At 37.7% G+C, this 27,306-nt stretch overlaps 3 protein-coding genes across 6 annotated transcripts in view; 2 read left to right on the top strand and 1 right to left on the bottom strand.

Annotated features, from left to right (window-relative positions):
* Positions 1 to 2,287, top strand: part of iqgap3 (IQ motif containing GTPase activating protein 3) — a 32,269-nt gene extending 29,982 nt beyond the window's left edge. Inside the window, exons 33-39 of the mRNA XM_016466885.1 lie at positions 1 to 140; positions 217 to 304; positions 715 to 927; positions 1,031 to 1,221; positions 1,291 to 1,416; positions 1,523 to 1,631; positions 1,721 to 2,287. Of these exons, the coding sequence (XP_016322371.1) occupies positions 1 to 140; positions 217 to 304; positions 715 to 927; positions 1,031 to 1,221; positions 1,291 to 1,416; positions 1,523 to 1,631; positions 1,721 to 1,834 (981 nt within the window). The 3' untranslated portion in view covers positions 1,835 to 2,287. The remainder of the gene's footprint in view (positions 141 to 216; positions 305 to 714; positions 928 to 1,030; positions 1,222 to 1,290; positions 1,417 to 1,522; positions 1,632 to 1,720) is intronic.
* Positions 2,288 to 3,871: 1,584 nt separating this feature from the next.
* LOC107673328 (uncharacterized) lies at positions 3,872 to 9,246 on the top strand. Of its 4 annotated transcripts, none has more exons than XM_016466872.1 (8): positions 3,872 to 3,986; positions 4,563 to 4,703; positions 4,804 to 4,887; positions 5,796 to 5,852; positions 5,933 to 6,031; positions 6,291 to 6,443; positions 6,937 to 7,071; positions 8,073 to 9,246. In XM_016466872.1, the coding sequence occupies exons 1-8, from the start codon at positions 3,885 to 3,887 to the stop codon at positions 8,172 to 8,174; spliced, it is 873 nt and encodes a 290-aa protein (XP_016322358.1). In that variant the 5' UTR covers positions 3,872 to 3,884; the 3' UTR covers positions 8,175 to 9,246. The 4 variants fall into 4 exon arrangements, with proteins under 4 accessions (XP_016322358.1, XP_016322360.1, XP_016322361.1 ...); XM_016466874.1 differs by having other exon boundaries at positions 3,877 to 3,986; positions 4,571 to 4,703; XM_016466875.1 differs by lacking the exon at positions 3,872 to 3,986 and adding an exon at positions 3,997 to 4,043.
* A 1,769-nt stretch (positions 9,247 to 11,015) lies between these two features.
* Positions 11,016 to 16,742, bottom strand: eomesb (eomesodermin homolog b). The gene is made up of 7 exons (XM_016466867.1): positions 16,558 to 16,742; positions 14,678 to 15,288; positions 13,693 to 13,847; positions 13,498 to 13,619; positions 13,130 to 13,288; positions 12,988 to 13,049; positions 11,016 to 11,916 (listed from the first exon to the last, which is right to left on the bottom strand). Exons 2-7 carry the CDS (start codon positions 15,196 to 15,198, stop codon positions 11,181 to 11,183), a joined length of 1,755 nt encoding a protein of 584 aa, XP_016322353.1. The 5' UTR covers positions 15,199 to 15,288; positions 16,558 to 16,742; the 3' UTR covers positions 11,016 to 11,180.
* Between the last annotated feature and the right edge of the window lie 10,564 nt (positions 16,743 to 27,306).

Here is a 27,306-nt window from a genome sequence, read left to right as displayed (position 1 = left end):
GGAGAAGGGCAGCTCAACCCTTCAGATCCTAATGCGGAGCAGACTTTGTCAAAGATGGAGGTTTCTCTGACCCTCACCAGCAAGTTTGATGTCTTCAGGAGCTCTGATGACAAGCTTGACGCACGAGGGATCCTGCTGAGGTGAGCTGCGTCTGTCATCTGCTGTGATGATGATGAGGATGAGTTTGGGTTGATTTCCTATCTGGTTGTTCTTCAGCACTAAGCAGTTGATCATCGATGTGATCAGAACGCAACCCGGCAACACACTCAGTGAGGTGCTGCGAGTCTCCGCCTCCAGAGATCAGGTACAGATGACTCCGCCCACACACTCACTCACTCACTCACACACACGCACACACACTAACACACACACGCTCTCACACTCACTCACACACACAAACTCACTCACTCACTCACACACACACACTCACACACACCTCTACACCATATATATATACACACACTAACACTCACACACACACACACCTCTACACCATATATATATATATATATATACACACACACACACTACCGGTCAAAAGTTTGGGATCAGTAAGACTTGTAATGTTATTTAAAGAAGTCTCTTATGCTCATCAAGGCTGCATTTATTTGATCAAAAATACAGAAAAAAAAAACCCGGTAATCTTGCAAAATGTTATTACAATATAAAATAATGGTTTCTATTTTAATATCCTTTTTTTGTGTGTGTGTTCAGGAGGTGCAGCACGGCTGGATGATGCATCAGCGCGCTCAGAGAGACGCACGAACCCCAGAGAAGATGAAGAGGAACCAATCGCTGATCGCAGATGGGAACCTGACGCTGGAGGAGAAGAAGAGGAAGATCCAGAGGAACCTGAGAAGACTGGAGGCCATCGGGATGCTCAGCCCTCCTGACACACACACACAGATACTGCAGCTCATCGCCAAGGTAACCAGAGTCAGGTGTGTGACAGTGACGGTCAGGTGTGTGTGTGCTGACGGTCTGCTGTGTGTGTGTGTGTGTGTGTGTGTGTGTGTGTGTGTGTGTGCAGGACATCCGTCATCAGCGTGTGTATCGTCAGAGGCGTCAGGCGGAGCTGGTCAAACTCAGAGAGACACTGAACCGACACGCTCACACACACACACTCTCTCACACACAGACACACACTCTCTCACACACAGCACACACACTCGCACAGACACACACACACATCAACACCTGCCTGCAGAACCTCACCAACAGGTACAGCACACACACACACACATGAAGTGAAGGTGTGTGTGTGTGACGTTCTGTCTCTGTGTCCGTCAGTAAAGTCAATGGGAAGAAAGCGTCTGATAATAAAGGGAAGAAGAAGCGGGCGACTCTCACGTACACAGCTGCACGTCTGCATGAGAAAGGAGTTCTGCTGGAGATTGAAGACCTGCCCGTCACACAGTACGACACACACACACACACACACACACTTTACAACACAGATCCCATGCTCGATGCTGATTGGTCGATACAGTGCTCAAATACACTGATTCTGATCTGTCCGCAGGTTCAAGAACGTGATCTTTGACATCGTTCCCGGTGAGGAGGACGGCACGTTCCTGGTGAAGGCTCGTTTCATGGGTGTGGACATGGAGAGATTCCCACTCAAATATCAGGTTCTGAGGGTTTTATTGCTGCAGAGCGTCTCCAGATGTGTTCCTCCTCCGTGATAGAAACGTGAGGAATAATCTGTGTTTGTGTGCAGGATCTGCTGCAGCTGCAGTACGAGGAAGTCGCCGTGATGAAGATGTTTGATAAAGCCAAAGTCAACGTCAATCTGCTCATCTTCCTCCTCAACAAGAAATTCTTCAAGAAGTGAATTGATTCCTGTGTTCCTGTAACACTCAGCACTGGTTTGAACACACTCCAGTTAAACCTGCTGCTTTATTTTCCCAGTGTAATAATTCTGCATTTATTTGATTACCCAAAATCACTCTGGATATATTCATGACGCTATCATATATATATATATATATTCAATTATGAATCATTTGCATTTAAAATGAAGCTTTACTTTATTCGAGTGAATCACAGAAGACGTGTGAGAAGAACACTAGTAATACTAGTTATCCAGCGGTTATCAGGTGAAGTTCACCTGCGCTCTTTCAAGCTCTTTTAACGCTATTTTAGTGGAAAGTGTCTTTTTTTGTGTACATATTTTCTGTCTCTAATGAAATATCTTTGTATTCTTTCCTCGTCCTCTCGTCTGTTTTTATGTCGTTTATGAGTGTCCAGTCACTCTTTTAATAAATACCGCTGTTTTTATTCACAATAAAACGTTTTGCATGAATAAACAGTGTTTGTGTCTCATTATGCATGTTTTGTTCATTGAGAAATATTTGATATTTCTCACGCTGGTGGTTCTTATTAAGGTGTTTCATCTGATTCACCTGTTTTTCTGACAGTGGTTATCGAAGCATGTTTCTGAATAGAAATCAGAAGAACTGCGACATCTAAATGAAGCATTAGGATCATCTTTTCAGGAGAAACTGAATCTGCTGGAGACTTTCTGCCTTTATATTTGAGTCGTGTCTCGTGCTGAGGTTTGATGACAGCTGCATCCAGAGAGGTTTCACATGGAACAGATTTGGCACAGTACGAGTTGTCGAGCTATTCATTATAATTTGTTTGATGAAAAAATATGAAATGTAGTTGCAATAAAATGGGTTACTAATACGTACAACTGCAGCAGACTCTTTTAATAAATACCGCTGTTTTTATTCACAATAAAACGTTTTGCATGAATAAACAGTGTTTGTGTCTCATTATGCATGTTTTGTTCATTGAGAAATATTTGATATTTCTCACGCTGGTGGTTCTTATTAAGGTGTTTCATCTGATTCACCTGTTTTTCTGACAGTGGTTATCGAAGCATGTTTCTGAATAGAAATCAGAAGAACTGCGACATCTAAATGAAGCATTAGGATCATCTTTTCAGGAGAAACTGAATCTGCTGGAGACTTTCTGCCTTTATATTTGAGTCGTGTCTCGTGCTGAGGTTTGATGACAGCTGCATCCAGAGAGGTTTCACATGGAACAGATTTGGCACAGTACGAGTTGTCGAGCTATTCATTATAGTTTGTTTGATGAAAAAATATGAAATGTAGTTGCAATAAAATGGGTTACTAATCCGTACAACTGCAGCAGTGGAGGACTATTATTCTGTTGCGTGGTACAGCGGAAGAACTGATGGCACATTTGATCTTCGGCTGACCAATCAGCAGAAAGGGGTGTTTAATTCCCGCCCACGTGTAGAAATCAAATATTCAAGCTGTTTATTCATTTTTCTACCCCTGAGCGAAAAAAGACAATTTAAGCTGAATTCTCTTTTTTCAATTTTTGGAGAAAAAATGAAAAAGGAGCCGTTTTCTAATTTTTCTACTTTCAATATTAAATCAAAAAAACGAATGATACACGGATTATTCTAGAGTATTACTGTTTTCCCGTTTGGTGTTTTTGTGAATTAACCATGATTTTTCTCTTAGGTTATTATAGTTTAAATAAAGTGAAGCTTAATAAAAAAAAATAACATCCCATCTGTCAGTAAAACTATCAGGTAAAATATTTTGAATTTTTAAATCCTAAATTGTTTTCCTATTTGTTGTTTTTGTGAATTAACCCAAGACAAATTTGTACCAGAAGTGAGCTCAGCCTTTTTGTAAAAACCCTCAAGTGTTAAAACCGCATAAGAATCAAGTGTTGGTTTAGTTTAAATTGTGAAACTGCAGTTTCCTGCCAGGGTTAGTGTGAGTTAGGTTATTTATAACCAGCTAAGCAATAGAAATCTCTGCAATGACCTGCTTGTAGGCTATATCTGAGCAAACGTGTGTGGGTTTGTGAATAATAACTATCATAACTCATCAGACCAGATGAATCACTGCACATTCTCCGCATGTCTAGAGGAGGAGTTTCTCAATGAGTCTCACCTGAAGAATGACAAGAACCGAGACCAGAGAAACACCAACGACAAGGTAACACGATCTCTACACATTATCATTCATCTTACAGAACTTAGTAACTTTAAACAGGTAGATCTGAGTGTTATATGAAGTTAGGAACGAGATCTTCACTTACTCCTGTTCTTCTTGTTGAAGCTTCATTAAGACAGGTGTATAGGGTGAATTCAGGGTTTTTTCTCAGTCATCTGTAGCTAAAACTGTCCCAGTTTGTCTGACCTCACCTATGTAGTTGATAAAACATTTATAGGAATAAATGAGATTGAAAACCCTGTTGTTTGGAGCTTGTGCCGCTTGTATAAAGATCTCAAATTGGCCCAATATCTGTAAACCGCATGATAAATATCAACACAAAAGATTCAGTGAGTCAGCTTTAAATACATCAACTTAAACCTTCAAAACTTAAGCTAAATTGAGAGCAATTAAACGATCTGGGTGTCTGAGAGAATCCGCGGCGGCGCAGGTTCATCTGGTTTTTCTGCTTGAAGAATGTGGTGAACAATGACTTTTAGTTCTTCAGCTGAAGGAATGACAACACAGGTGATTGTGAAACTCACATTAGTGTGTGTGTGTGTGTGTGTGTGTGTGAAGATGTCCAGAAGAGTGGAGGTGATCATCAGCTCCTCAGCTCCACAGGATCAGGCCGAGCCTCCTCTTCAGATCACAGAGTCGAAGCCCGGAGAGCATCCAGGAGTGAAGGGCTTCTTAATGATCAAGCCGGCGGTGCTGGGGGTGAAAACTTATGCTTTAACACATCATATCTAGTGCTGAGAGTCTCTGAGCTCGAGCTGAACCTGTTTGTGTGTCTGTGTGTGTGTGTGTGATCCGGCAGTGGCTGGAGATCCTGACCGGTGCCGGTGTGTTTGGACTCGTATATTGGAATTACACTCTCTGGTTGTTAATACCGGCTTGCTTTGTGAGTCTCTTTTACACTAATGGTGAAAAGTTCAGAATAATGAGAATTTTTAATGTTTTTTGAAAGAAGACACTTCTGCATTCTCCACTAAGGCTGCATTTATTTTAATCAAAAATACAGTAAAAATTGTGAAATATTTTTACTATTTCAAACAGCTGTTTTCTCTATGTGAATCTCTGTTAAACTGTAATTTATTCCTGTTATGGGCAGCTGTATTTTCAGCATCATTACTCCAGTCTTCAGTGTCACATGATCTTCAGAAATCAGTATAATATGCTGCTTATTAGAAACATTTCTGATTATTATCAATGTTGAAAACAGTTGTGCTGCACAATATTTTTATGGGGAAAAAAACCCAAAGTATTCATCGAGGACGCATTAAATTGATCAAAAGTGCCAGTAAACACATTTATAATATCACAAAAGATTTCTATTTCAAATAAATGCTGTTCTTTTGAACTTTCTATTCATCTGTGAATCCTGAAAAATAAAATGTATCACAGTTTCCACAAAAATATTGTGCAGCACAACTGTTTTCAACATTGATAATAATCAGAAATGTTTCTAATAAGCAGCATATTATACTGATTTCTGAAGATCATGTGACACTGAAGACTGCAGTAATGATGCTGAAAATACAGCTGCGCATCACAGAAATAAATTACAGTTTAACACATATTCACATAGAAAACAGCTGTTTTAAATTATAAAAATATTTCACAATTTTTACTGTGTTTTTAATCAAATAAATGCAGCCTCGGCGAACAGAAGAGACTTCTTATTATTCCAAATGTTTAATCTGTAGTGCACATATATAAATTTTTAATCGACATGATAAAGACTTGTAAATAAATGCTGAATAATGTTCATATTTCTCTCCTGTGTGATGTTGTTGTGCGCATCTGTAGGTGATTTTAATAGGAGTTATAACCGCTACAGCTGCATGCACCCACAACCCGTGTCTGGTCAGTCCTCATTCTTATGTTCAGACAGTTATCTGCAGAGGAGTTCAATATTAAAATAAACTGATGTTTGTCGTGGTCAGGTGATCACTTCTCAAGTGCTGAATCTGCTCAATGTCTGCAATGTGGTGACGGCCGTCCTTCTGTTTTTCGTCAGAGTCTTCTTTGTATTTCTTGGAGATGTGAGTGATTGCTTCTGCTGGTAGTTTCTAGTCTCGTTCTGATCAGAACACATCTAATGCACAGTCAAACTAATGTTTGCATCAGCTTACAAGGTTTAATCTGAAATCAGTTTGGATTCTGACAGACTTTCATGCATGCAAACATACCTAGTCTGATTTGAATTATTACCATACAAGTAACCTTTTTTTTTTTTTTTACAGTGTAATGATTAATGTATTCATGTGTATTCATAACACCGTGATTCTTCTGTTGCTGTAGATTGTTGGAGCTATTGTGCGCACTCATTTTCTGAGCAGCCGCTCTGAGAGCTCTTCTTCTCAGACCGCAAACATCGCCTTCATCGCCTGTAATGTCCTGGCGCTCATCTTCTCTCTTATCATCATCGTGACGTCGTGCTGCTGGTGTAGATCGGTAAATCAGTGTTTATTGGTGACCCTGGAGCACAAAAGCAGTCTTAAGTCGCTGGGGTATATTTGTAGCAATAGCCAACAATACATTGTATGGGTCAAAATTATAGATTTTTATTTTATGCCAAAAATCATTAGGATATTAAGTAAAGATCATGTTCCGTGAAGATATTTTGTAAATGTCCTACTGTAAATATATCAAAACTTAATTTTTGATTAGTAATATGCATTGCTAAGAACTTCATTTGAACAACTTTAAAGGCGATTTTTTTTGCACCCTCAGATTCCAGATTTTCAAATAGTTGCATCTAGAGCCAAATATTGTTTTCACACATCAATGGAGAGCTTATTTATTCAGCTTTTAGATGATGCATAGATCTCAATTTCAAGAAACTGACCCTCATGGCTGGTTTTGTGCTCCAGGGTCTCATCTGAGATCTATGATGTTGTGTGATGACTACACGAGATGCTCATGTGTCGATGTGCTGCTTCTCCAGAGAAAGCGTCTGATGGTGATCCACATGAACGCAGCTTCACCTGCAGCGCTCAGTGATGACGTGGATTATCTGTGTCCAGAACTTTCACCGCCAGCCTATAGTCCGGTTCCTTCTTCAGATCCGCCGGCCTATGAGGTGTGTATGAAGAGCAAAATCATCTCAGAAGTCCTCTTTCAAACCTCTGGAGCTCCTTGTGTGCTGAATGTGTGAATGAATGAATGAATGTGCTGTAATTTAGTTCAGTAATGTTTTTATTTAATATTTCCCATTTTTAGGGGATTTTATTGCACTTATCACCTGTTAATCACTTTTTTAGCATTGACCTGAAAATGGAATTTACAACTTAAACTGTCGTAAATATTGAATGTTTTGGAGCACAGACTTAAGTTTGGTCTCTTTTTAAAAACGCAGATTTTTGCTGAAGTGAAAAAAAGTGATGGAAATAAAAAAAAATTATAGAAGCTTAATGCACAAAAAATTGAGCATGCACAAATATGTATTTTCCAAAACATGTTTTACTCAAAAACTGTGAGGATCTCAAAGCCGTATGTTTAAACAAGTTGTGTTCCAAATTTGAGGTTGATATCACAAAAAAAATAAAAATAAATAAATCACAGTAAGATTTAGTTTGGGCGCAGTACCAAACATTTCCACTTGATGAAATTCATTTTTCATTCATTTCCAGTGCCAACATTACAAGTATGACTTTTTTTTTTCAGGGCCATTTAACTTTTGGTGTTCACATAAGTGCCAAACCTTTACCAAGTTTCATTTTGATGAAGTAAAAAATTCTAAAAACTTTTTTTTTTTTTGTCAAAAATGACCCACGAGCACTAGAGGGTTAAATGACTTTCAAAGCATCCCAGCATGCACCTGATGAACTTTACATGAATGCATTTGGAAGATGCTTCTATCCAAAGCAACTTGCATTGCATTTAACTCATGCATTCCCTGGGAATCGAACCCATGATCTTGATGTTTCTAGCAGTGCTATGATCCACTGTTTGAGCTCCAGAAAGTTGGCCGAGGAATGTCAAGAGTGATCTGTGTCTTATCTCCGAGCTTCATCACTGTGCTTTTATTCTAACATTAGGAAGTGAGTAGACGATGACGTGAATGTCTCTCTGTTCCTGCAGGAGGAGCGACGCTCGACTCTTTCTGGAGTTTCTACTCAGAAGTGGGCAATGAGAAAATGGAAAGAAGAACTGCAGCGCAGCAGAAAACCCATCCAAGTCTGACCGGGATCATTTATTTCCAGATCAGTGAGACTTCTATGCTCTAAAGTAGAGCTTTAGTGACTTGTATTTTATTTGACCTCTTATAATGTCCACAGGGCTCAGTTTAAGCCCCTTTATTAGTGTAATGTCTTTTATCATAACACTATTTTTCACTTGCATCAGATGCACATCAATCAATCTGATGGACCTATAGACGGCATTCACTGGTGGATGTCACAGAACTTTCTGCAAGACATGAACTGATGCATTTTTATAATTTTGTCACATTAAAAGGTTTTAAGTCATGCTTCCAAAAATTAAGGCTTAAAAGAGCAAAGAAGTCGTGGCATTAAATGTTGCATGAAGTGCACAAATGAATATCTTCCTCAGTATTTTTGTCTTGTTTAAGTACTAATATCTAAACATCCTGAAATCAAGATATGAAGTCTTGCTTCTTTAAAGAAGTTTATCAATATGAAGAGAGTTTAAGGGGAATAAAAACTGGTTTTCTCTTTGAATTTGAAGTTGATTTTTATCTGTTGGACTTGTATTTTCATGCTGTTGCTAATATTGTGTTTGTATATTGTATTCAGTTTTCTTTAATTGCTCTCAGAAAACTCTTAAAGTCTTACATTTGCATTCATAAAACTTGCCAAAACCCTGATATACAAGATTTTACCATTATTTGAGGGAAAGAACTCATGTTTATGACACGATTTGTGTCAGATTTTTCAATGCTATTGAAATGTGAGTTCGGTGAGTAGTTTTAGAGAGTACTTCAGTATTTGGAGCTGTACTTGCATGACTGAAAATAACCGTCCCAAGTTGACCGCTGAGATATTATGATATTTCTTCATCAGTTAGAAACTCAGCAAAAGTGTCTCGAAGTGCTTCTGCATTACCTCTCTTCTTCTTGTGTGCAGTGTTAACTATTTAATGCTAGTTTTTTAGTTTCTTCTGAATGCTCATGTACATACAAGCACTTTGTAAACCGTTTTGAAGGTGCGATATAAAGTTCTTGTATTGTTGTTAGTCTTACTGTCGTGTTTGATTTCTCTCAGAAAGCTTCTCTCAACCCAACACTAACAGAAACCAACAGACCCTCTGTTACCGTTTCTTGCTTGCGTCTGAACTTACGAGCATCTAGAAGCTTCTAGACCCTGAGTCTGAAGTTAATCTAGACATTTGTTTTTAATTCAATGGAGAATTTCCCAAATCGAATGAATCTTTCTGGGCAACATGTTCTGTTGGTTTCTCGTCAGTGTTTTGCATCTGATTCATTTATGATCTGTTGGAGAAATTGCATGATTGTATTGAAATAATGATGTTGTTAAATTCTATATATAGAAGATTCATGATTGAGCAGCAAGCTACAAGTTAAGTCGTTACTTCTAAAATCATTAAACGGTTTCTTTTAACTTGATCAATCCTAAAATATTAGTATTTTTACAATGTCATTTAAAGGGATAGATCACCCAGAAGTGAAAATTGCCATCATTTACTCACCCTCAAGTTGTTCCAAACCTGTACGAGTTTTTGTTGAACACAAAAGAAGATATTTCGAAGAATGTTGGTAACCAGACAGTTGCTGGCAGCTATTGACTTCCATATGGGAAATAAATACTATAGAAGTCAATGACTACCAGCAATTGTTTGGTTACCAACATTCTCCAAAATATCTTCTTTTGTGTTCAGCGGCTGAAACAAACTGACAGAATGTTCGATGTTTGGTGAGCTATCACTTTAAGGGACTGATTACTGTTCTTCAGGCTTCACTTCTGTGTTCTTGCGCTAGAGGTCAGTGTCCTCAACATCTAGTGAGCAACACTATGTAACTTTTTCTGTGTTCAAAATTTGCAAAATGTATATAATGAGCGAGTACATCATGAATTCATCTTCCAAACCGCGTTTTTGTCTTATTCCGAATCACTACGGTACACTTATAATAAGTACTTATATTTGGACTATTGTAGCCTGGTCACCGCTGCGGAGTAACACATACCTGCGTGAATCGCCAGAGACATAAACTTAGAGAAGTAGATCCGGTTGGAATGTTCTTCCGCGGGATGTGTGCAGTTCTGTTTATTAACGGCTAGAGCGCCAAACGTTACACAGTGCTGCTTTAATTTACTTACTACGTATTTCTATCTGTGCAACTTTAGAACTTCTGGATTCCTGTTAATGTGTAATAATCAACCATATCTGTGCATGTTTCATGTAATATCTTCCTTACGTAACACGCATTCAATTCTACAGTCAATTCAGATCTTCAAATGTTCACAACTCAAGCATTTTTGAGACCATTCACTTATTGATCTTTATTTGATGTGAGCTGCTTTGTCTTTCGAGATTTGCTTTATTGTGATGTTGTTTTGAGTTGTTATTTTGGTCACACTTTAGTTTGGGGACCAGTTCTACTACTTAAAGACTTTTGCCTCAATAAACTCCTAATTTCTGCTTATTAATAGTTAATAAGGTAGTTGTTTAGTTTATTTGAGTTGTTAGACTTTTTGGTCACACTTTAGTTTGGGGACCAGTTCTACTACTTAAAGACTTTTGCCTCAATAAACTCCTAATTTCTGCTTATTAATATTTAGAAAGGTAGCTAGTTGGGGATGTGCTTTATAAGTACTAATAATATGCATGTTAATAGGCAACTAGTTAATAGTTAGAATTATTCTCTAAACTAAAGTGTTACTGATTTGTTTTTAAAAGTTGCGGAAAAGGCACCAGTTTTCAAAGCTCTTTGTTGACTTTCTGAATATTTGTTCATTCTATCATGTTTGCATACTTTAAACTAATGAATATATGGTGTATTCAGAAGAAAAGAGATGTTTTAAAAAATACCAGTCCAAAACAAGCAGTGGTTTAATGCATATAACAGCATGACATATCATCTTACTTTGGACAGAAACGATTAGTTTGAGATTTTAATAAATTACAAAAGGGCCAAATTGATTAATTCAAAGCTGAACACTTTGCAGTTCAGCACATTCGTGCCGATATCAGACGAGACCGAAGGTTTCTCTAGCTGCCGGCGTAGAACGCGTAATAGCCGATGGTCTTGGAGTTCGCTGAATTGTCCTTGTTGAAGTTTTCTGAGGCGCTGGAATCTTCACCCTTGACCGTGGGAGAGTTCTCCGCTCCAGACTCGCCGAGGGAAACCCGCCGCCGTTTGCAAACCACCGAGTAAATGCTCGGCTCCACAGAGTCTAGAGGTTTCAAAGGCGGCGTGCTCTCCATCCAGGCTGAAGTCTGACTAAATGCGTTTCCTTCCCTAGATTTGTCCTTATCGGGCATGTGGTCGTCTGTGAAGTCCGTGGGACTCGGTCTGGGTGACCAGGGCAATCCGGACGCCATTTTTCTGGGATAAGAGCCTCTGGAGCCCCATCCTGCGGTGACGGATGCGAAGGCGGCATCTGGATAGTAGCCCAGCGAGTGTGCGCTCTGCAGAGGTAAGGATTTGAAACTGTACGGTAATAACGAGCTGGAATAATCACCCTCGTACGCCGTCAGCTCCAGTTTGCTTCCACTGGTTTGCTGTACAGAAGTGACCAGCCACCTCTGAGCAGCGCCAGCGTCCTCCACCGGAGGAGAAAGCATGCTGTTTGTCTGCGAAACCATCCGTTCTGTGTTGTAAAGGCGACTCGGGGTCAGATTGTTGACAAACTGGTCCTGCAGAAAGGGTTGCATGGTGTAGCGCGTGCGAGGTGAGTCTGACGGCGACGGTGTGAGTCTTTCACGCTCTGGACCGGTGTACATCCTGAAAGATGAATGCAAATAAGATCAAAACAAAGCTCCAAAAGTGGAACCACAGAAGAACATTTTGGGCTCCTCAAAGAACCTTTCAGTGAACAGTTCTTAGAAGAACCTTTAGTGGTTCCACACTCTTAAAAAGAAAGGTTTTCACAGTGATGCCACAGAAGAGCCATTATTGGTTTCTCAAAACACCTTTCAGTGAACAGTTCATAAGAGAACCATTGGTAGCACTTTATTTTAAGGTGTCCTTGTTACACGTGTTACATGTACTTACTAAAATTATGCATAATTACATGCAAGTAACCCTAACCATATAGTAAGTACATATAGTTAATTAATATTACTCTGTACTTAAACGTATTATTACACTGTAACAAGGACACCTTAAAATAAAGTGTAATCAAAACATTTATTTTCAAGATTTTTTTTTCAGAACCTTTTGTGGAATGGAAAGTTTCTATGGATGTTAAAGGTTCTTCATGCAATCATCAATGCCAATAAAGAACCTTTATTTTTTAGGAGTGCTAACGAACTGATTTGGGTTCCCCAAAGAACCCTTTCAGTGATCTCACTTCTTAGAAGAACCATTTAAGAACATTTAAAGAACCTTTAGTGGTTCTACACTCTTAAAAATAAAGGTTTCAAAATGAGGTTTTGGCCACAGAAGAGCCATTATTGGTTCCCAAAACACCTTTCAGCTAACAGTTTATAAAAGAACCATTTTTTCAGGATTTTATAATGGGGGAAAAAGGTTTTTATTTTCTTTACATTTCATAGAAAGTTTCCATGGATGTTAAAGGTTCTTCATGGAACCATCGATGCCAATAAATAACCTTTATTTTTTAAGAGTGTAGAAGCACTAATTTGGGTTCCTCAAAGAACCTTGCAGTGAACCGTTTTTAAAAGAACCATTTTTTCTTATTCTGAACAATATTTTAATAATCTAAAGAACCTTTTGTGCAGTGGAAAGACTTCCAAGATTCTTCATGGAACCATCGATGCCAATAAAGCAGCTTTATTTTATAGAGTGTATGGAGAACTATCAGTGATATGCATGGGAATATAATATACTCACGAATCATAATTATCTCTAAAACCCTTTGCGAAAGGATTGTGGTCGATCTTGAGTTGAGTGATCTAGAAGAAGAAGAACACAGAAGTGAAGATCAATCCTAACTGAGTGTGTGAAGTACACCTATCTTGATTTACGCTCATACATCGGTATTCTGATATGCGGTAACAGCGATGAACTGGTTCTCAGGAAAGGTGAAGATCTGAGTTTTAGAATCTCGTCCTGTGCTTTCAATTCCGTCGTCGGACACTTCGACGATGTGAAGCCTGGGCTGGTACTTGTGTAGAGACTGAAGGACGACCATCTGATTGAAAGACATAGATTAGAAGAAAACAGAACTGAAACCTCATAATTTTTCAGGAATACAGAGCACATATTTAAAATATGCCTATTGGTGCTAGTTGTTAAAACCATTATAAGCAATGCACATCAACATTTAAACAAATTATTTAAGCATCAGTTCTTCTCTTTAAAAAAAAAATATATATATATATATATATATGCGTTATTTACCTGTGCAGCATTAGTATTTGCTCCCTTGTTGTTTGTTAGTTTGAGTTTCCCGAAAGAAATTTCTTGTCTCATCCAATGAGCGCCTGTGTTCGGCGATTCAGGGTGGACGTAAATCTTATTTCCTAAAATAATAAAATAAATGAAGTAATAATAATAATGCATATTAAATATTACATATTTTTCCGTCCTCCGTACCTTGCATGTTATTGTCGGCTTTCCCGCAGGTCACCCATTTTCCGCCCTGAAATCTCCAGTGGTTGGGATCGGCTAAAACTATCTCCACAAACACATTATAATGCGTCGTCAAACTCAAGCCGGTAATATTGAAACTTAGAAATGGGAACATCCGCCTGTCCAGGAAAAAAAGAAAACAATGAATGAATGCAAATTATTATTTATTTTCTGAATGAAAAAAAAACAAATAAAAAATTGTGCACTCTCTGAAACCTTATTTCTGTAATAAGAATATTTAAATCTCCTTTTAAAGTTCCATCAACCGGCTGTTGCTGTTTACTTTAGAGCGTTCTTAAAATGAAACGTTGATTAAATGCGTCTATTTGTTTAATCGCGGTTAACATTATTATGGAACGTCGATAGTCTCAAAAATATTTACCACAACTCAAGCGCGCCTACTGTTGCTATAGTAACACGTATAACAGTACGTGTTATAACAGTAACACGTCATCGAGAGCCTATTTCGCGCGAGGTCAAACTTATATTCGTGTGATGGTAATATTGAAAACTCATTTCTGTAATCAGAATATCTGAAACTCCTTTTAAGATCCTCCCAATAGGTTGTTTGTGATTTGGGCTGCTTTACAATGGTCATTTATTAAAACAAAACTGTTTATTTGTCTAATTACTATTTACCATTATTATAAAACAGCTATAGTCTCAAAAATATTACTGTTGCTATAGTAACACGCCAGTTCGGGATCGCTTATTATTTTGCGCCAGGTAAAAATACTTATATTAATTTGACCTAAACTCTATTTAAAACGTTCTTTTTGTAATAAGAATTTTTTAACTGTTTTTATAATCCCCTTATCCGGCTGTTTACGCATTCTTATAATAAACGATTGGTTAAACACGTCTATTTTGTATTTTAGAACATCTATCATTTAAAAAATGTGATTAGCAATTTACATTTTCCACCGTTCCAAAGAAGAGGTTTGCTCACCTGCCCTGTTTGGTAATGATCATCTCGGTTTGGTGCCGGTGGAATTTGAGCCACAGCGGCCGGTTGCACAGATACACCTGAGCTCGGAGTCCCGCTCCGGACAGAGCCATGGAGCCGATACCGGAACCGGAGCCCTGATACGAGTGGTAGCTGTTTCCAGAACCGTGTCCGAACTGATACCCCGCGCCGAAGTCGCCGCGTCCCGCGCACAGAGACTGACAGAAGCCCGCGGAGGGAAGCATGGAGCCGTAGTGCAGCGACGCCGCGTACCGCGATCCGTCCGAACCGGCGTACACGCCTCCCGTTTGGCTCGTGTACGGAAACAAGGAACACGGACTCGAACTCGAACTCTCCTGCGTTTGCTGCGTCGAGCCCATCATGAAATAGCGATTAGACCCGAGCCCGTCGAGTATGTACCGGCCGCCACTCGAGAGTTCATCCTCACAGATGATCGGTGAAACTTTCCCGTTGTCCACCTCCGCGTTTGAGGAAAGCACAGAACCGGATCCTTCGCCGGGCATGTTTGGATGTTCTGTCAATCCGAACCACCGATCCGAATCCCGAGGCTTGATAATTCGATCGCCGTCAGTTACTGTCGGGTCGCGGCATCACTGCAAACGACAGAATTAATGTGTTTATGTCCATAAAAAATACAGAAAATTAATTTAAAAAATAGATATTAATTTTCTCTAACATGGTTGTTTAAAAATTATTCAGTTTCAGTGCGCCTGAATTTCAGCCACAGCGACATTGAGAACAAAGTGAAACTTTTTGCTTTTAAGGATCTGAAATAAAACAATCCTCCTTCTAAATTAATTAGAAGTTTATTTGTATTCATCATACTTTATTAGCTGTTAGATGAAATGCATTTTATTTAATCGGCGAGGCGTTTATTAGGCCTATAGGCTACATTAGAAATTCGTTCTTAAAATGATTTCTAAATATCACTTTATTATTTTCTAATATGTGCAGGCAAGCAATATTATTTAATCACGTTTAGTAAGTAACTACATTTAGTAATTAGTAAGACTAACTGGTTAGTCCTCTCTACTATATTTACCGGTCTGTTAATGTTATTCTTCAGTTCAAAGCTTCTCCGGTGTTGGATTTAATCGAATAACAAATAATAATATTTGTTATAAACATGAATCATTCAAATCTAAATCTTTCTACATAACTTTGGCGCTTTCGATTTTTAAAATTCATTGTCAGTGTTTATGCAATCTAGACTTGCATATATTCTCATGTGACCATAAGCTTAATGTTTTCGATTCTGCTTAAATATAGTTTAGTCCTAATAATTATCTAAATTAGTTTTTACCAAGGAATTGTAAAATAGGGTCCATCGTTTATTAATCGTTAACAATGAAGTCTTACTTTAAACAATTATTGCATAAACGCATGCAGTCTGCGATATGAACTCGTCTGTCCGACAATAATTATGACTTTAAAGAACTGTGTCATCTTTTAAAATTATCTCTGAAGGACACATTAATTTGTGCTCCATTAGACATAAAGCGAATAAGCGAAATACGTCTCGTATGCGAATTTCTAATTTTATATTTTTCAAAACGTTGCATGGAATTTGTGTGGAAAAAAAAGAAAATTAACGCCTAATTCATTCATTCACACTCAATGAGGTTTCTGATAGACAGCAATGACTGTCTGTGTCCAGTAAGCAAATAGGCTATAAAATATGTAATAATATATCACTATTAGGTGTTTTTCTAAAATTAAACCAAATGTAAAACTAAATAACAAAATGATGGTAAATGCATTCTCGTTTATCATAATAACAGTCAATAATAAGTCAATAACAATAATCGTTTATCATAATAACAGTAAATATCATGCATTATTTAAAAAGATAAATAACTCACCAGTTTCATCTTCATGTCCTCCACAGATCGAGGCTGAAACGCTCTTGTGTTCCGACTGAGAAGAACCGATGGCAGCGATAACGAGAGAGAAAGAGTTCGGCGGGTCCTGTTTAACGGGGCTCCCGAGGGTCACTGACACTCAGTGAATGAGGCTAAGAACCGACCGAGTGACCGACTCTGACTGACTGACTAAAGCACCTGTCATGCTGCGGCTGGATTTATTGGTTCTGCTCTCTAGCGCCGCCTACCGGTAGTTTATGGAGTTGATTGAACAGATTCTGGGGTTGTGCGTCATAAATACCTGGTTTCTCTCGCAGTGATTTTTTAGGTCTTTCTTAAATCACTTTAGAATAATTTTTGTACTTTTATACTCCAAACACGTTTTAATAGCCTAACAATATTATAATTTTGTGAAAGGGTATTGACATCTATATCTATTGAGTATAAAGTGAAAGCAAAACCAAACTGGCATACAATAAGAGAAGAATCATTGTACAACAAATGTGGATTTGAAGTTTCTCAGCACAACAGTATTTTGGGGGCAAATTGTCACATGTTGTAATTTCTCTCAATTTAATATTTACTAATCTGCAACACAGGTGTTGACATTTTGGATTGATTTTGGATGTTTTATAAATTAGTTTGTGTTTCAAATTCTGCTAAATTTAAGTCTATATCGGCTGTTTCATCGAGACACCCATCACACATAGTGTGACAACATGCCCCGATCACAGTGCCTTTTGTCCTGATCAATAACAGCTGTGCTGTTCATGTCAGAGGTAATCAAAAGCTCCAGATAGATGTTAAACATTTACCTTCTTTACAAGCACTTGAACAATGAAGCATCACACCTTATATTGTTTAATTCCAGAAATGAGAATTGCAAAATGCAACCGCAGTTTCTTTTCTGTTTTCACAAATATGACTTTATCTACGATCAGTGATTTTCGCCCAAGTTATCTGAGTTGAACTCGGAGGTGAATCTGTTTTCATGCGGTTGACAGCCACGCTGGAGTGTGATGCTAAATCGAGGCTGTTTTCTTGGGCCTTCTCCAAAGTTATTAGAAAAAGCAAAGCAACTTTGTGGACAAACTGGATGCAGCAGTAGTTCTTCAGATGGTCCATAGTGGTGATTCAAAATGAGACTAACATTGATTTGTCATAAAAAAATGCACAAATCTCTTGACTGAGGGTCCATTAAGTCTTTTAATGTCAAAACATGAGCGTTTGTGACTTAAGAACTTTAGAACATTTTATATACTTAATAAATCATGTTAGAAGGAAACACTGTGAAACTTGACAGATTTGTCAGTCTTGATGGCTTTTTTAATCATCTCTTTCTCACATTTCCACTGACATTATGAGATGAGGTCTATGTTGCACGACTCCAACAGGAAATAAATAAGACACTTTTCACACTCGTGCGACGGAGAAATTTACCTCCAACATTTGTAGTATTTATTTGCAATTTTCGTTTTCATTTATTCGGTTGTGTGGCAAACGCCTCCACATGAGGGAAAGATGCAACAGTATGAGAGCGAGCTGCTGGAAACAACGTGTCAAAATTACTGAACACCTTGACATGTGCTGAGGTGATGCATGAGCAACTCTTAACGGCATCTTTCATAGAAAGCCTATTGTGTGTGTGTGTGTGTTTGTGTGTATACATACGATATACACACTCTTAAAAATAAAGGTGCTTCACGATGCCATAGAAGAACCTATTTGTCTAAATGGTTGCATAAAGAACATCTGAAGAAACTTTCTGTTTCACAAAAGCTTCTTTGTGGTGAAAGAAGGTTCTTCAGATTCTAAAAAGCTAAGAAAGAGATGTTCTTTGACTGAATGCTTCTTTGTGGAACCAGAAATGGTTCTTCTGTGGCATCGCTGTGAACCGCTGTGAACCTTCTATGGCACCTTTATTTTTAATTGTATGTACATATAAATTTAGATTATATATATTATATATATTTTTTATTTCTCTCTTTACATCATTTTTCCATCATATTTTTAAAATTAAGTTCCACCTTTCTCTCATGTGTAAGCTTTCATCAAAACATTATTATATTATATTGTATTATATTATGTGTGTGTGTGTGTGTGTTTGTTTGTTTATGTGTGCATATATGTGTCTGTGTGTGTTTGTTTGTGTGTGTGTGTATAGGTTTGTGTGTGTGTGTTTGCTTGTGTGTGTGTGTGTTTGTTTTTGTGTGTGTGTGCGTGCATATATGTGAGTGTGTGTATGTTTGTGTATGTGTGTGCGCGTGTTTGTTTGTTTTTTGTGCGTGTTTGTGTGTGTGTGTATGCGAATGCACAGCTGCAACGGATGCAATGTACTGATACACGTTCTCCCTGCTGTTTACATTCACTTAAGACGTAATCAACGGTGTTTACGTGAATACTCGTCAAAATGGACAATTCGACATAATTTTGTGCGTAATTCTCCGTTCATGTTACGCGAAAGAGTACTCGTGCGCTGTGAGAGGCGCTTTCTGTGTGTCTGAATGATTCTCTTCCCAAATCGTCCCTTCCTAACATCATCGTCTCATTTTTATTAGTTGACGAAAATGTCAATAGATTTACGTCATAGTTTTTGTCATTCAAATAGACTTTTAGTTCGTTATCGTCTCTTTGTCATGGGGGAAAAAAATGTCTAGGACGAAAATTATTCATCAACGAAATTAACACTGCACGCGACGCCAGGTTTGAGGATTTGATTAAACCAGGAATGCATGAACGGATGCAATGGATAAGATACACGAATGTCGTCTAGATGCTGCCAGAGCGTTAAGGGCAGCAGACAGTGGGGAGTTCGCTCAAATACTCGCTTCCCCTGCGCTTTCTTTTTGACACGTCTAAAGGGTCCTTTCTGTCCCGATGCCACTCTTCCCTGTAGAGTCCAGGCGGGTGGAAAGAGCCTGTGACCTCGGCACCACTGTCTTGGCAGGGAGGTTTTGCGTGAGCAGAAGGGCCGAGCGCAGAGAGCTGCCAGATACACAGCAATACGATGCTCCAAACACAAGAAACGGCCAGCTCGGTTGGTGTTTTCAGTGCCATGTTTCTCTCTTTTGCATCACTTTTCCACCAACACGCATTAACCGAAAGCAACCCCAACCCAGAGACGAATGCTTCCAGACATGCGATGCAAACCCGACAGACTGACGGATTGAAAATTGGGCGAGTATTTGGACGCCAGAAGGTCAAGCCCCTTTTTGACCCTCCCTTTTCGCCCCCCATGTCTATATTTATGGTCTGCTCCTGTCTCGTGTAAGGAACAACAGCAGGAGCGGACCATCACATTTGGTCCCCAGCGTGGGGGCCGTTGGTAATCCAATGCGGTCCAGCTTTCCCGCCGAGCCGCTCTTCTGCTTCTCTGCGAATATTCCGGCTTTCCTCATTTGCATCTGCTAATTAGATCCTGTTAGCATCATTTTGTACATGACGCCCCTCTAAAGCAAATACATCCACTTGTAAAGAATATAACGATGCTGTTAAAGATACTAACTGACTTGTGTAAGAGAGAGCATCTCCCATTTTATCCGCATATTCCCGGATGCTTTGTCTAATTAAATATGGACTCTTGGAGGACTAAATATTTATTACTCACTCCTGACCAGCCACAAAACACACAACGGTCCTCTAACTTTCCCCATATGCACTCTTAACAACAAAGGTGCTTAAAAGGTTCTTCACAGCGATGCCATAGAAGAACCATTTTTGGTTCCACAAAGAACCATTCAGCCAAAGAACATCTCTTTCTTAGCTTTTTAGAATCTGAAGAACCTTCTTTCGCCACAAAAAAAGCTTTTGTGAAACAGAAAGGTTCTTCAGATGTTCTTTATGCAACCATTTAGACAAAAAGATTCTTCTATGACATCGTGAAGCACCTTTATTTTTAAGAGTGTGGTTCCCAATTGGGTTTTTCTGAGAACGTTCTTGGAACCAAAAACGAACCTTCCCAGAACACTGTGAGGAGGTTTTTGCAACCTAAAGACAGCCCATACAGAACATTGTCTAGTGGTTATTTTTAGGGTTTATAACCATAAAACAACATTCCCAGAACATTTCAGGAAGGTTTTTGTAGTAACGTAATAATAACCTATATAGAACGTTCTCTAATGGTTATTTTTAGGTTTCAGTTTTATAACCATATGTTGCAGTGAACTAAATTTCCTGTTGGTTTTATCTTTTATAACCTAAAAGTAATACAGATGGTTATTTTTAGTTTTTGTATTTATAATCCTCCCATAATATTGCAGGAAGGAATTTTTTTGTTTTGTTTTGTTTTTTTGCAATAACCTAAGGAGAACCTTCCAAGAACATTCTCTAAGGTTTTGTTTTTATAACCATACAATAACATTCCCAGAACATTGCAGGACGTTTTTTTTGTAATAATCTAATGATAACCTGTGCAGAACATTATCTAATGGTTATTTTTACATTGTTTATAACGTTACGTTGCAGAATGTTACAGAAAGGTTTTTTGCACCAACAACCAACCTTCCTGTTGCTTTTATTTTTATAATCTAAAAATAACCTAAACAGAACATTTGTCTAATGGATATTTTACTTTTTCTTACCACATAAACTAACTTTTCCAGCACAGTCTCGTGTTACTTTGTAAAAAAACAATTTAGCGCAGGCTGAGATCTATTAGCATTCCGTGGCTCTTCCCGCTGACGAATGTAGTCGAGCTTCATTTGAGTCATTGATTGATTTATTGTTTCTGCGGTTAATCACTTTCCCAGAGGTATTTTGTAAGCTCTTTATCTTCACAAACTTAAGCCAGAGGTAATTAATCCGATTTCTGTAGGTGCGGCGCAGTAATGCATCATGAATCAAATATCAAGCGTGACCAGGACATCAGTTCATGTAATCACAATCTGAAGATATCAGCTTCACTTCATCAAAAGTTCAATCATTTGTGTAGTCTGCATGTCTAATCATTTCAGAATGCATTATTATGATCTTATGGAATACTGAAACACGTTGCTACAGACTTTTGATTTGATACCAGCTTTCATTTTTCCACTATGCATGTTTAATCAGTTTAGAAAATCACAGGTACCTGTTTTGGCTTTAACTGTGGTAAAATAGCTGTAACGCATGACCTCGGGTGGCTTATTGCTTTATTTATCATTCAGCACAGATAATCCAGAGAATGCAAGTGTTGATCCTTGAAACATCTTCTGTAAATAAATTGCCGATCGGTTCACACCTATTAAATCTATTTATATGTATAATTTGTTTTCATTTTTATTAATCCTTTTTAATAAAAATATGAGTTTCTCTTTGCAAAAGCATGCCTCCCATCTTCTGTATGTGCTTTCTTACAGGTCAGATGTCTTCTTTCATGTGAAGGTCGTGGTCTGGTCCTCGAGGCGGCTGCGATCCGCTTCTGTTTTCTGGATATGTTCAGGTCTGTCAAAACCACTGGATTCTTCCCTCCTGCTATGTTTTGTAGATGGTCGCCTTGCTACGTTTAACTGCCTGGCGAAATCTTGAGCAATAGAAAGTGGCAGCAGAGAGAGAGACGAGGTTAAAAGGGCCTTCAGAAGCGCCTGAAGCCTGAGGTTTAGGAGGAAAAATCACCTTGAACAGAGATTTACAGGAACATTTCCCCACAAAAAAATCAACATGATATTCTCACTCACATGGGTCCAAACCTCTATGCTGTGATTTCTTTCTGTGGGCTTGGAAATTTTCAATAAATTAATTGAAAGATTTAGTGTAGAATTAAGGTAAAAGTGCATAATTATTGTAGAATTGAGAAGAAACGTCAGAACTGGAAGATAAATGCAGTGTTGCGACTAATTATTGTAGAATGGAGAACTCAGAATTGTGAGATAAATGCAGAATTGTGACAATTATTGTAGAATTGAGAAAAAGAGTCAGAATTGTGAGCTATAAATGCAGAATTGCATATAATTATTGTAGATTTGAGAAGAAATGTCAAAATTGCGAGAGAAAAAGCTAAATTGAGGAGAATTGCTGTAGAGTTAAGAAACATCAGAATTGTGAGAGATAAATGCAGAATTGAGAAGAATTATTGTAGAATTGAGAAGAACAATCAAAACTGCAAGATATAAATGCAAAATTTTAATTATTGTAGAATTAAGTAGAAGAGTCAGAATTGAGATGTAAATGCAGAATTGCAAAGAATTATTATAGAATTGATGAGAAGAGTGAGAATTGCAACATATAAATGCAGAATTAAATAGAATTATTGTGGAATTGTGAGATAAAAATGCAGGATTGCATAGAATTGTTGTAGAATTAAGAAGAAAAGTAAGAAATGCCAGATAAAAATGTAGACTTGAGAAGAATTATTGTAGAGTTGAGAGGAAGCGCCAGAATTGTGAGATATAAATGTAGAAATGTGAAGAATTACTGTAGAATTGAGAACATCAGAATTCTGAGAAATAAATGCAGAATTGTGGAGAATTGTTGTAGAATTCAGAAGAACAGTCATAATTGCGAGATAAATGCAAAATTGTGAAGAATTATTGTAGAATTCAGAAGAAGAGTCATAATTGCGAGATAAATGCAAAATTGTGAAGAATTATTGTAGAATTCAGAAGAAGAGTCATAATTGCGAGATATAAATGCTGAATTGTGGAGAATTATTATAGAATGGGGAAGAAGAATCAGAATTTCTAGATATTAATGTAGAATTGTGAAGAATAGTTGCAGAATTAAGAAGGAAAGATTTGCAAGATAAAACTCAGAATTGAGAGGTGAAAATGCAAAATTACCAAGAATTATTGTAGAAGTCAGAATTGTGACAAATGGAGAATTGTGAAGAATTTTCATAGAATTGAGAAGAAATGTCAGAATTATGAGATAAAATACAGAACTGTGAAGAATAATTGTAGAATTGAAATGTCAAAATTGTGACAGAGTCACAATTCCATTTTTTATTTATTGTGGAAATAAGCTACTATAGTGAACATATAATTTTGGGTGAACAAATATTTCAGTCCTGTTCTGTAGTGGTCTGAGAGCAGGTGTGTGTGTGTGTGTTTGTGATTATTAACACATGGAGACGAACACACACTGAAGCGTCGTTCTGCTGTCATCTAAACACCAGTGCGTTTGACCAAAATATGAAAGCAAATGGTTTTTCCACCTCATGGCTTCATGTCATTAGAGCCGCGTGTCTTTTGTTCTCCTCGGACCTCCGCTTTCTGCCTTTTGTCTGTTGGACCAAAGCATTTATTCTCAGCAGGTCCAAACTTCTCCGCTCGGTAATTAACCTCACAAGCTCTCTGAGAGGAGAGTGGAGCAGGAGTATATTCAAGAGAGAAATAAATAAATAAGTATAGAAGAGCACATAACGAAATGGGTTCTGAGAGCGTCTGTCTCGTGAGACTGATCCCATTCAAAGCAGCCGCCGTTCTTCCTCGTCTCCTTGCGCTCCTCATCCTCTTCTTTTTACCACATGTGAGCTGCAGCACGTAATGAAGGAAAACTGTGATATATGTGGCAGAGAGCAGATCTTTCTCTCTTAATGAATACAGAAAACACAGCGTCTGAATGGACGTGTCTCGTTCCTCCTGAAGAAGGCCATCTGACGCCGCTCTTATTAAAGCACATAAAGCACAGGCAGAGAAAGTAATTTTGTTCGATTCTTTTCTCCTGGTGGCTCCTGCTACTTTTTTTTACGAAGGAGCTTTTATGGAGCTCATAATTATTTCGCTGAGAGTCCTCAAGCACAAACCCGGGAGTCTTTGTATCTTTTTGACATTTTTCGGAGAAAATGGATGTCATATTAACATCCTTGTCATTTCAGTTTCAACAAGACAAGTTCTTAACCAAGCACATGCTTTACTAAAATACTTCAGTGTTTCATTCTTATTATTTTTGGGTTTAGCGTTTGCTATCCAAAAGACTCAAAAGAGAAAGATGGCATATTTGCAAATCTGAAATAATTGAAAAAAATCTAAATTTTTTAACTGATTATATGTTAGTTTTTATTCTTATTTGCAAATTGTGCCGTTTCTAAGAACATTTTGCTAATGTTCCCATTAAGTTATGAAAACGTTATTTCTGAATGCTCAAAACATCCAGTTTTGTAAATGTTGTACAAAAAAAGTTTTTTTCTCAGTTAATGCAACATTAAGGCAACATTGCATGTTTACTGGAAAGATGTTCTTTAAGCATTCTGAAACAAGTAACATTTAAAAAACTAGATGACTGTCCAACTAAAATATTTCAGAATGATATATAAATATAGTTTTTGTGCAGATAACTTTAAATGAGCTTTCTATTAACGTTACTGGAAGAATATTTGTTCATAACATTGAAAGCACCTTCGCAAATCCTAGCCAAACTTCTGAGACTGTTCCCTGTTAGCAGGGTTTATAATGTAATATTCTCATTATTATTATTTTATCAATTTTTTTTTATTGTCACTAGCAACTTCTGATTCAAATTGTTTCACCATTTTTTTCACCATTACACCAATTTTTTTAGAGTATGTTGATAAAGTTGGAATTAATATATTCAACTTTATATGAAGAGCTGGGTGTAAATAGAGTTACATTCCCATTAAGTTATGAACATTTTGTTTCTGAATGTTCAAAATGTTGTGGTTTTTTAATGTTGTACAAACATTTTTCTTAGTGGATGCAACGTTAAGGCAACATTCCATTTTGGGAACGTTACATTTGAATGTTCTGAACGTTCTGCAATGTTCTAAAAATGTTACAAATGAGAACAAACGTTCAATTATAAAGTGGATCAACTTAAGTTCCATGTATGATGAATAAATAATGTTTTGAGAACATTATTAAACACCAGATAACTCTAAATGAACATTACTGGAAGAACGTTTGTTCATAACTTTGAAAGAACCTTGCCAGAACATTAGCTAATTAGGTTTATACTGTAACATTCTCATTGTTATAATAATGTTTTATCCATTTTTTTAAATTATGTGTAAAAGTGTATTTTTGTAATTTAATGTTACCAGTGCTTTGACAGTTAAAGTCTTTTTTTATTTGGGCAATTTTGTACAAGTGTGAACATTTGGCATTCAGAACATCAGATTTTCACATAATTTTTCATGTTGATGATTTGGTTTCATGGCTTTTTGGCCTCAAAATTGTGACACGAAACGACAGGTGCAGTTTTCCTGGAAACAGGTCTTACAGCAGAGATTAGAGTTTTCCTGGAAAGCTGTAATTTTTGGAGCATTTGTAAAGCGAGAGGCCTGTAGGGAGCTGCTGTTGTGTTTGTGCTGAGCGAAGGCGACGAGTGTTAAAGGACCGCAGGCTTCAGACTGTCGTCTTTATTTGAGGTTGAAGCTGGATCTTTATGCCCAGGAGTCACAGCGGAGCTGACAGACCTGCTCCTGTGATCCGACTGCAGCCGTGAAGATCTGCTCAGAAAATTCACTTTAAAAAACAACTAAAGAAAAGACAAAAACACTGACAGGAGCTTAAAGCACAACTGCTCCTGTGATTCAGTGCATTAACACCCATTTCGTCCTTTAAATAATCACTCTAACAGTACTAAATTCTTAGTGTGAGTGATGTTTACTTGTGCAAAACTCTGTCAAGTCAAATGTATTTGTAGCACTTTTCATAATACACATTGTTTCAAAGCAACAGTTGTTTATAATATCTATAATATCTTCATGCCTTTCATGTCACATTTATCAGATTAGAGCTGGACTATAATGTAGTTATATATTGTGATAATAAACAATTAAGCAGTTGAGATTTGCTTTATAGTACTGTATATGTTGCTCTTTGCAAATACTTAAAAAAAAAATGTTATTTACTGCAATTTCTGAGTGCAAATTCTAATTTTTTCAGTCTATGCAGATGCACACACACACACACACACACACACACACACACACTATATAATTATTTGTTAAATTTACTAGCAATTTCAGAGTGAAAATGGTTGCAAAGAAAATCCACTTTCTCAGTAAATATATATATATATTGACACACAAGAGAAAATAATATTCTCTCTTCATGAGAGAAAATAGAATTTAATTAAGTTTCAAGTTTTAACTTAATTAAGTTAATTAAGTTTTTATTAAGTAAAAAAGCATCTGAGATATATAGGCTATTTATATATTTTTTCACAATCTGAATGTGTTTCTATGTGTTTTCCTCCAGTCTCTGCTCTTCTGTGGCTCTGCGTCAGGATTCAGAGTTCTGATCACTATCACTATATGAGCAGCACTAAATGATGTGCACTTCCCTTGTATTGCAGCACTTGAGGTTAAGCCTGTTTGCACATGTTGACCAGCACATCTTCTGGGTTCAGTCCATAGCCTTTCTCCTGCACACACTGCTCCTCCTCCTCCTCCTCCTCCTCCTGCTCTTCTGCTTGATTACTCATAATGTAATTTTAATTAAAACTGCGGTGTCAAAGGGTTCTGCTCGCCCGAGAAGCGAGCCCAGATTGCAGCACTGTTGAAGCTCCTCACTTGCTTGAGAGGAAATGCATCCTGACAGCGGCGGCCAGAGCCAGATAAACAAAAGCTGCTCCTCTTTATAGGGCATGTCATCATGGTGAGTCTGGTCAAGAGCGGCCAGCGTGCAGCGAGACGCCGTTTATTTTTACATCCATCAGCGCTGATGGCTGTTTCTGATCAGATCTGCGGATATGCAGGTAAACCAAGATTTTCACACTTGCACACCTGCAGTCAGAAAGAATTACAAAATATAATAATGATTGTTTCCCAACAGGTTTCCCACACACCCCTATATCATTTGAATAGGTTGC

Source organism: Sinocyclocheilus anshuiensis, unplaced genomic scaffold (genome assembly GCF_001515605.1).
Source record: "Sinocyclocheilus anshuiensis isolate Anshui unplaced genomic scaffold, SAMN03320099.WGS_v1.1 scaffold480, whole genome shotgun sequence".
Classification (NCBI taxonomy): domain Eukaryota; kingdom Metazoa; phylum Chordata; class Actinopteri; order Cypriniformes; family Cyprinidae; genus Sinocyclocheilus; species Sinocyclocheilus anshuiensis.
The sequence above is the reverse complement of the archived record's forward strand: the minus strand, read 5'-3'. Positions and strand labels throughout refer to the sequence as shown.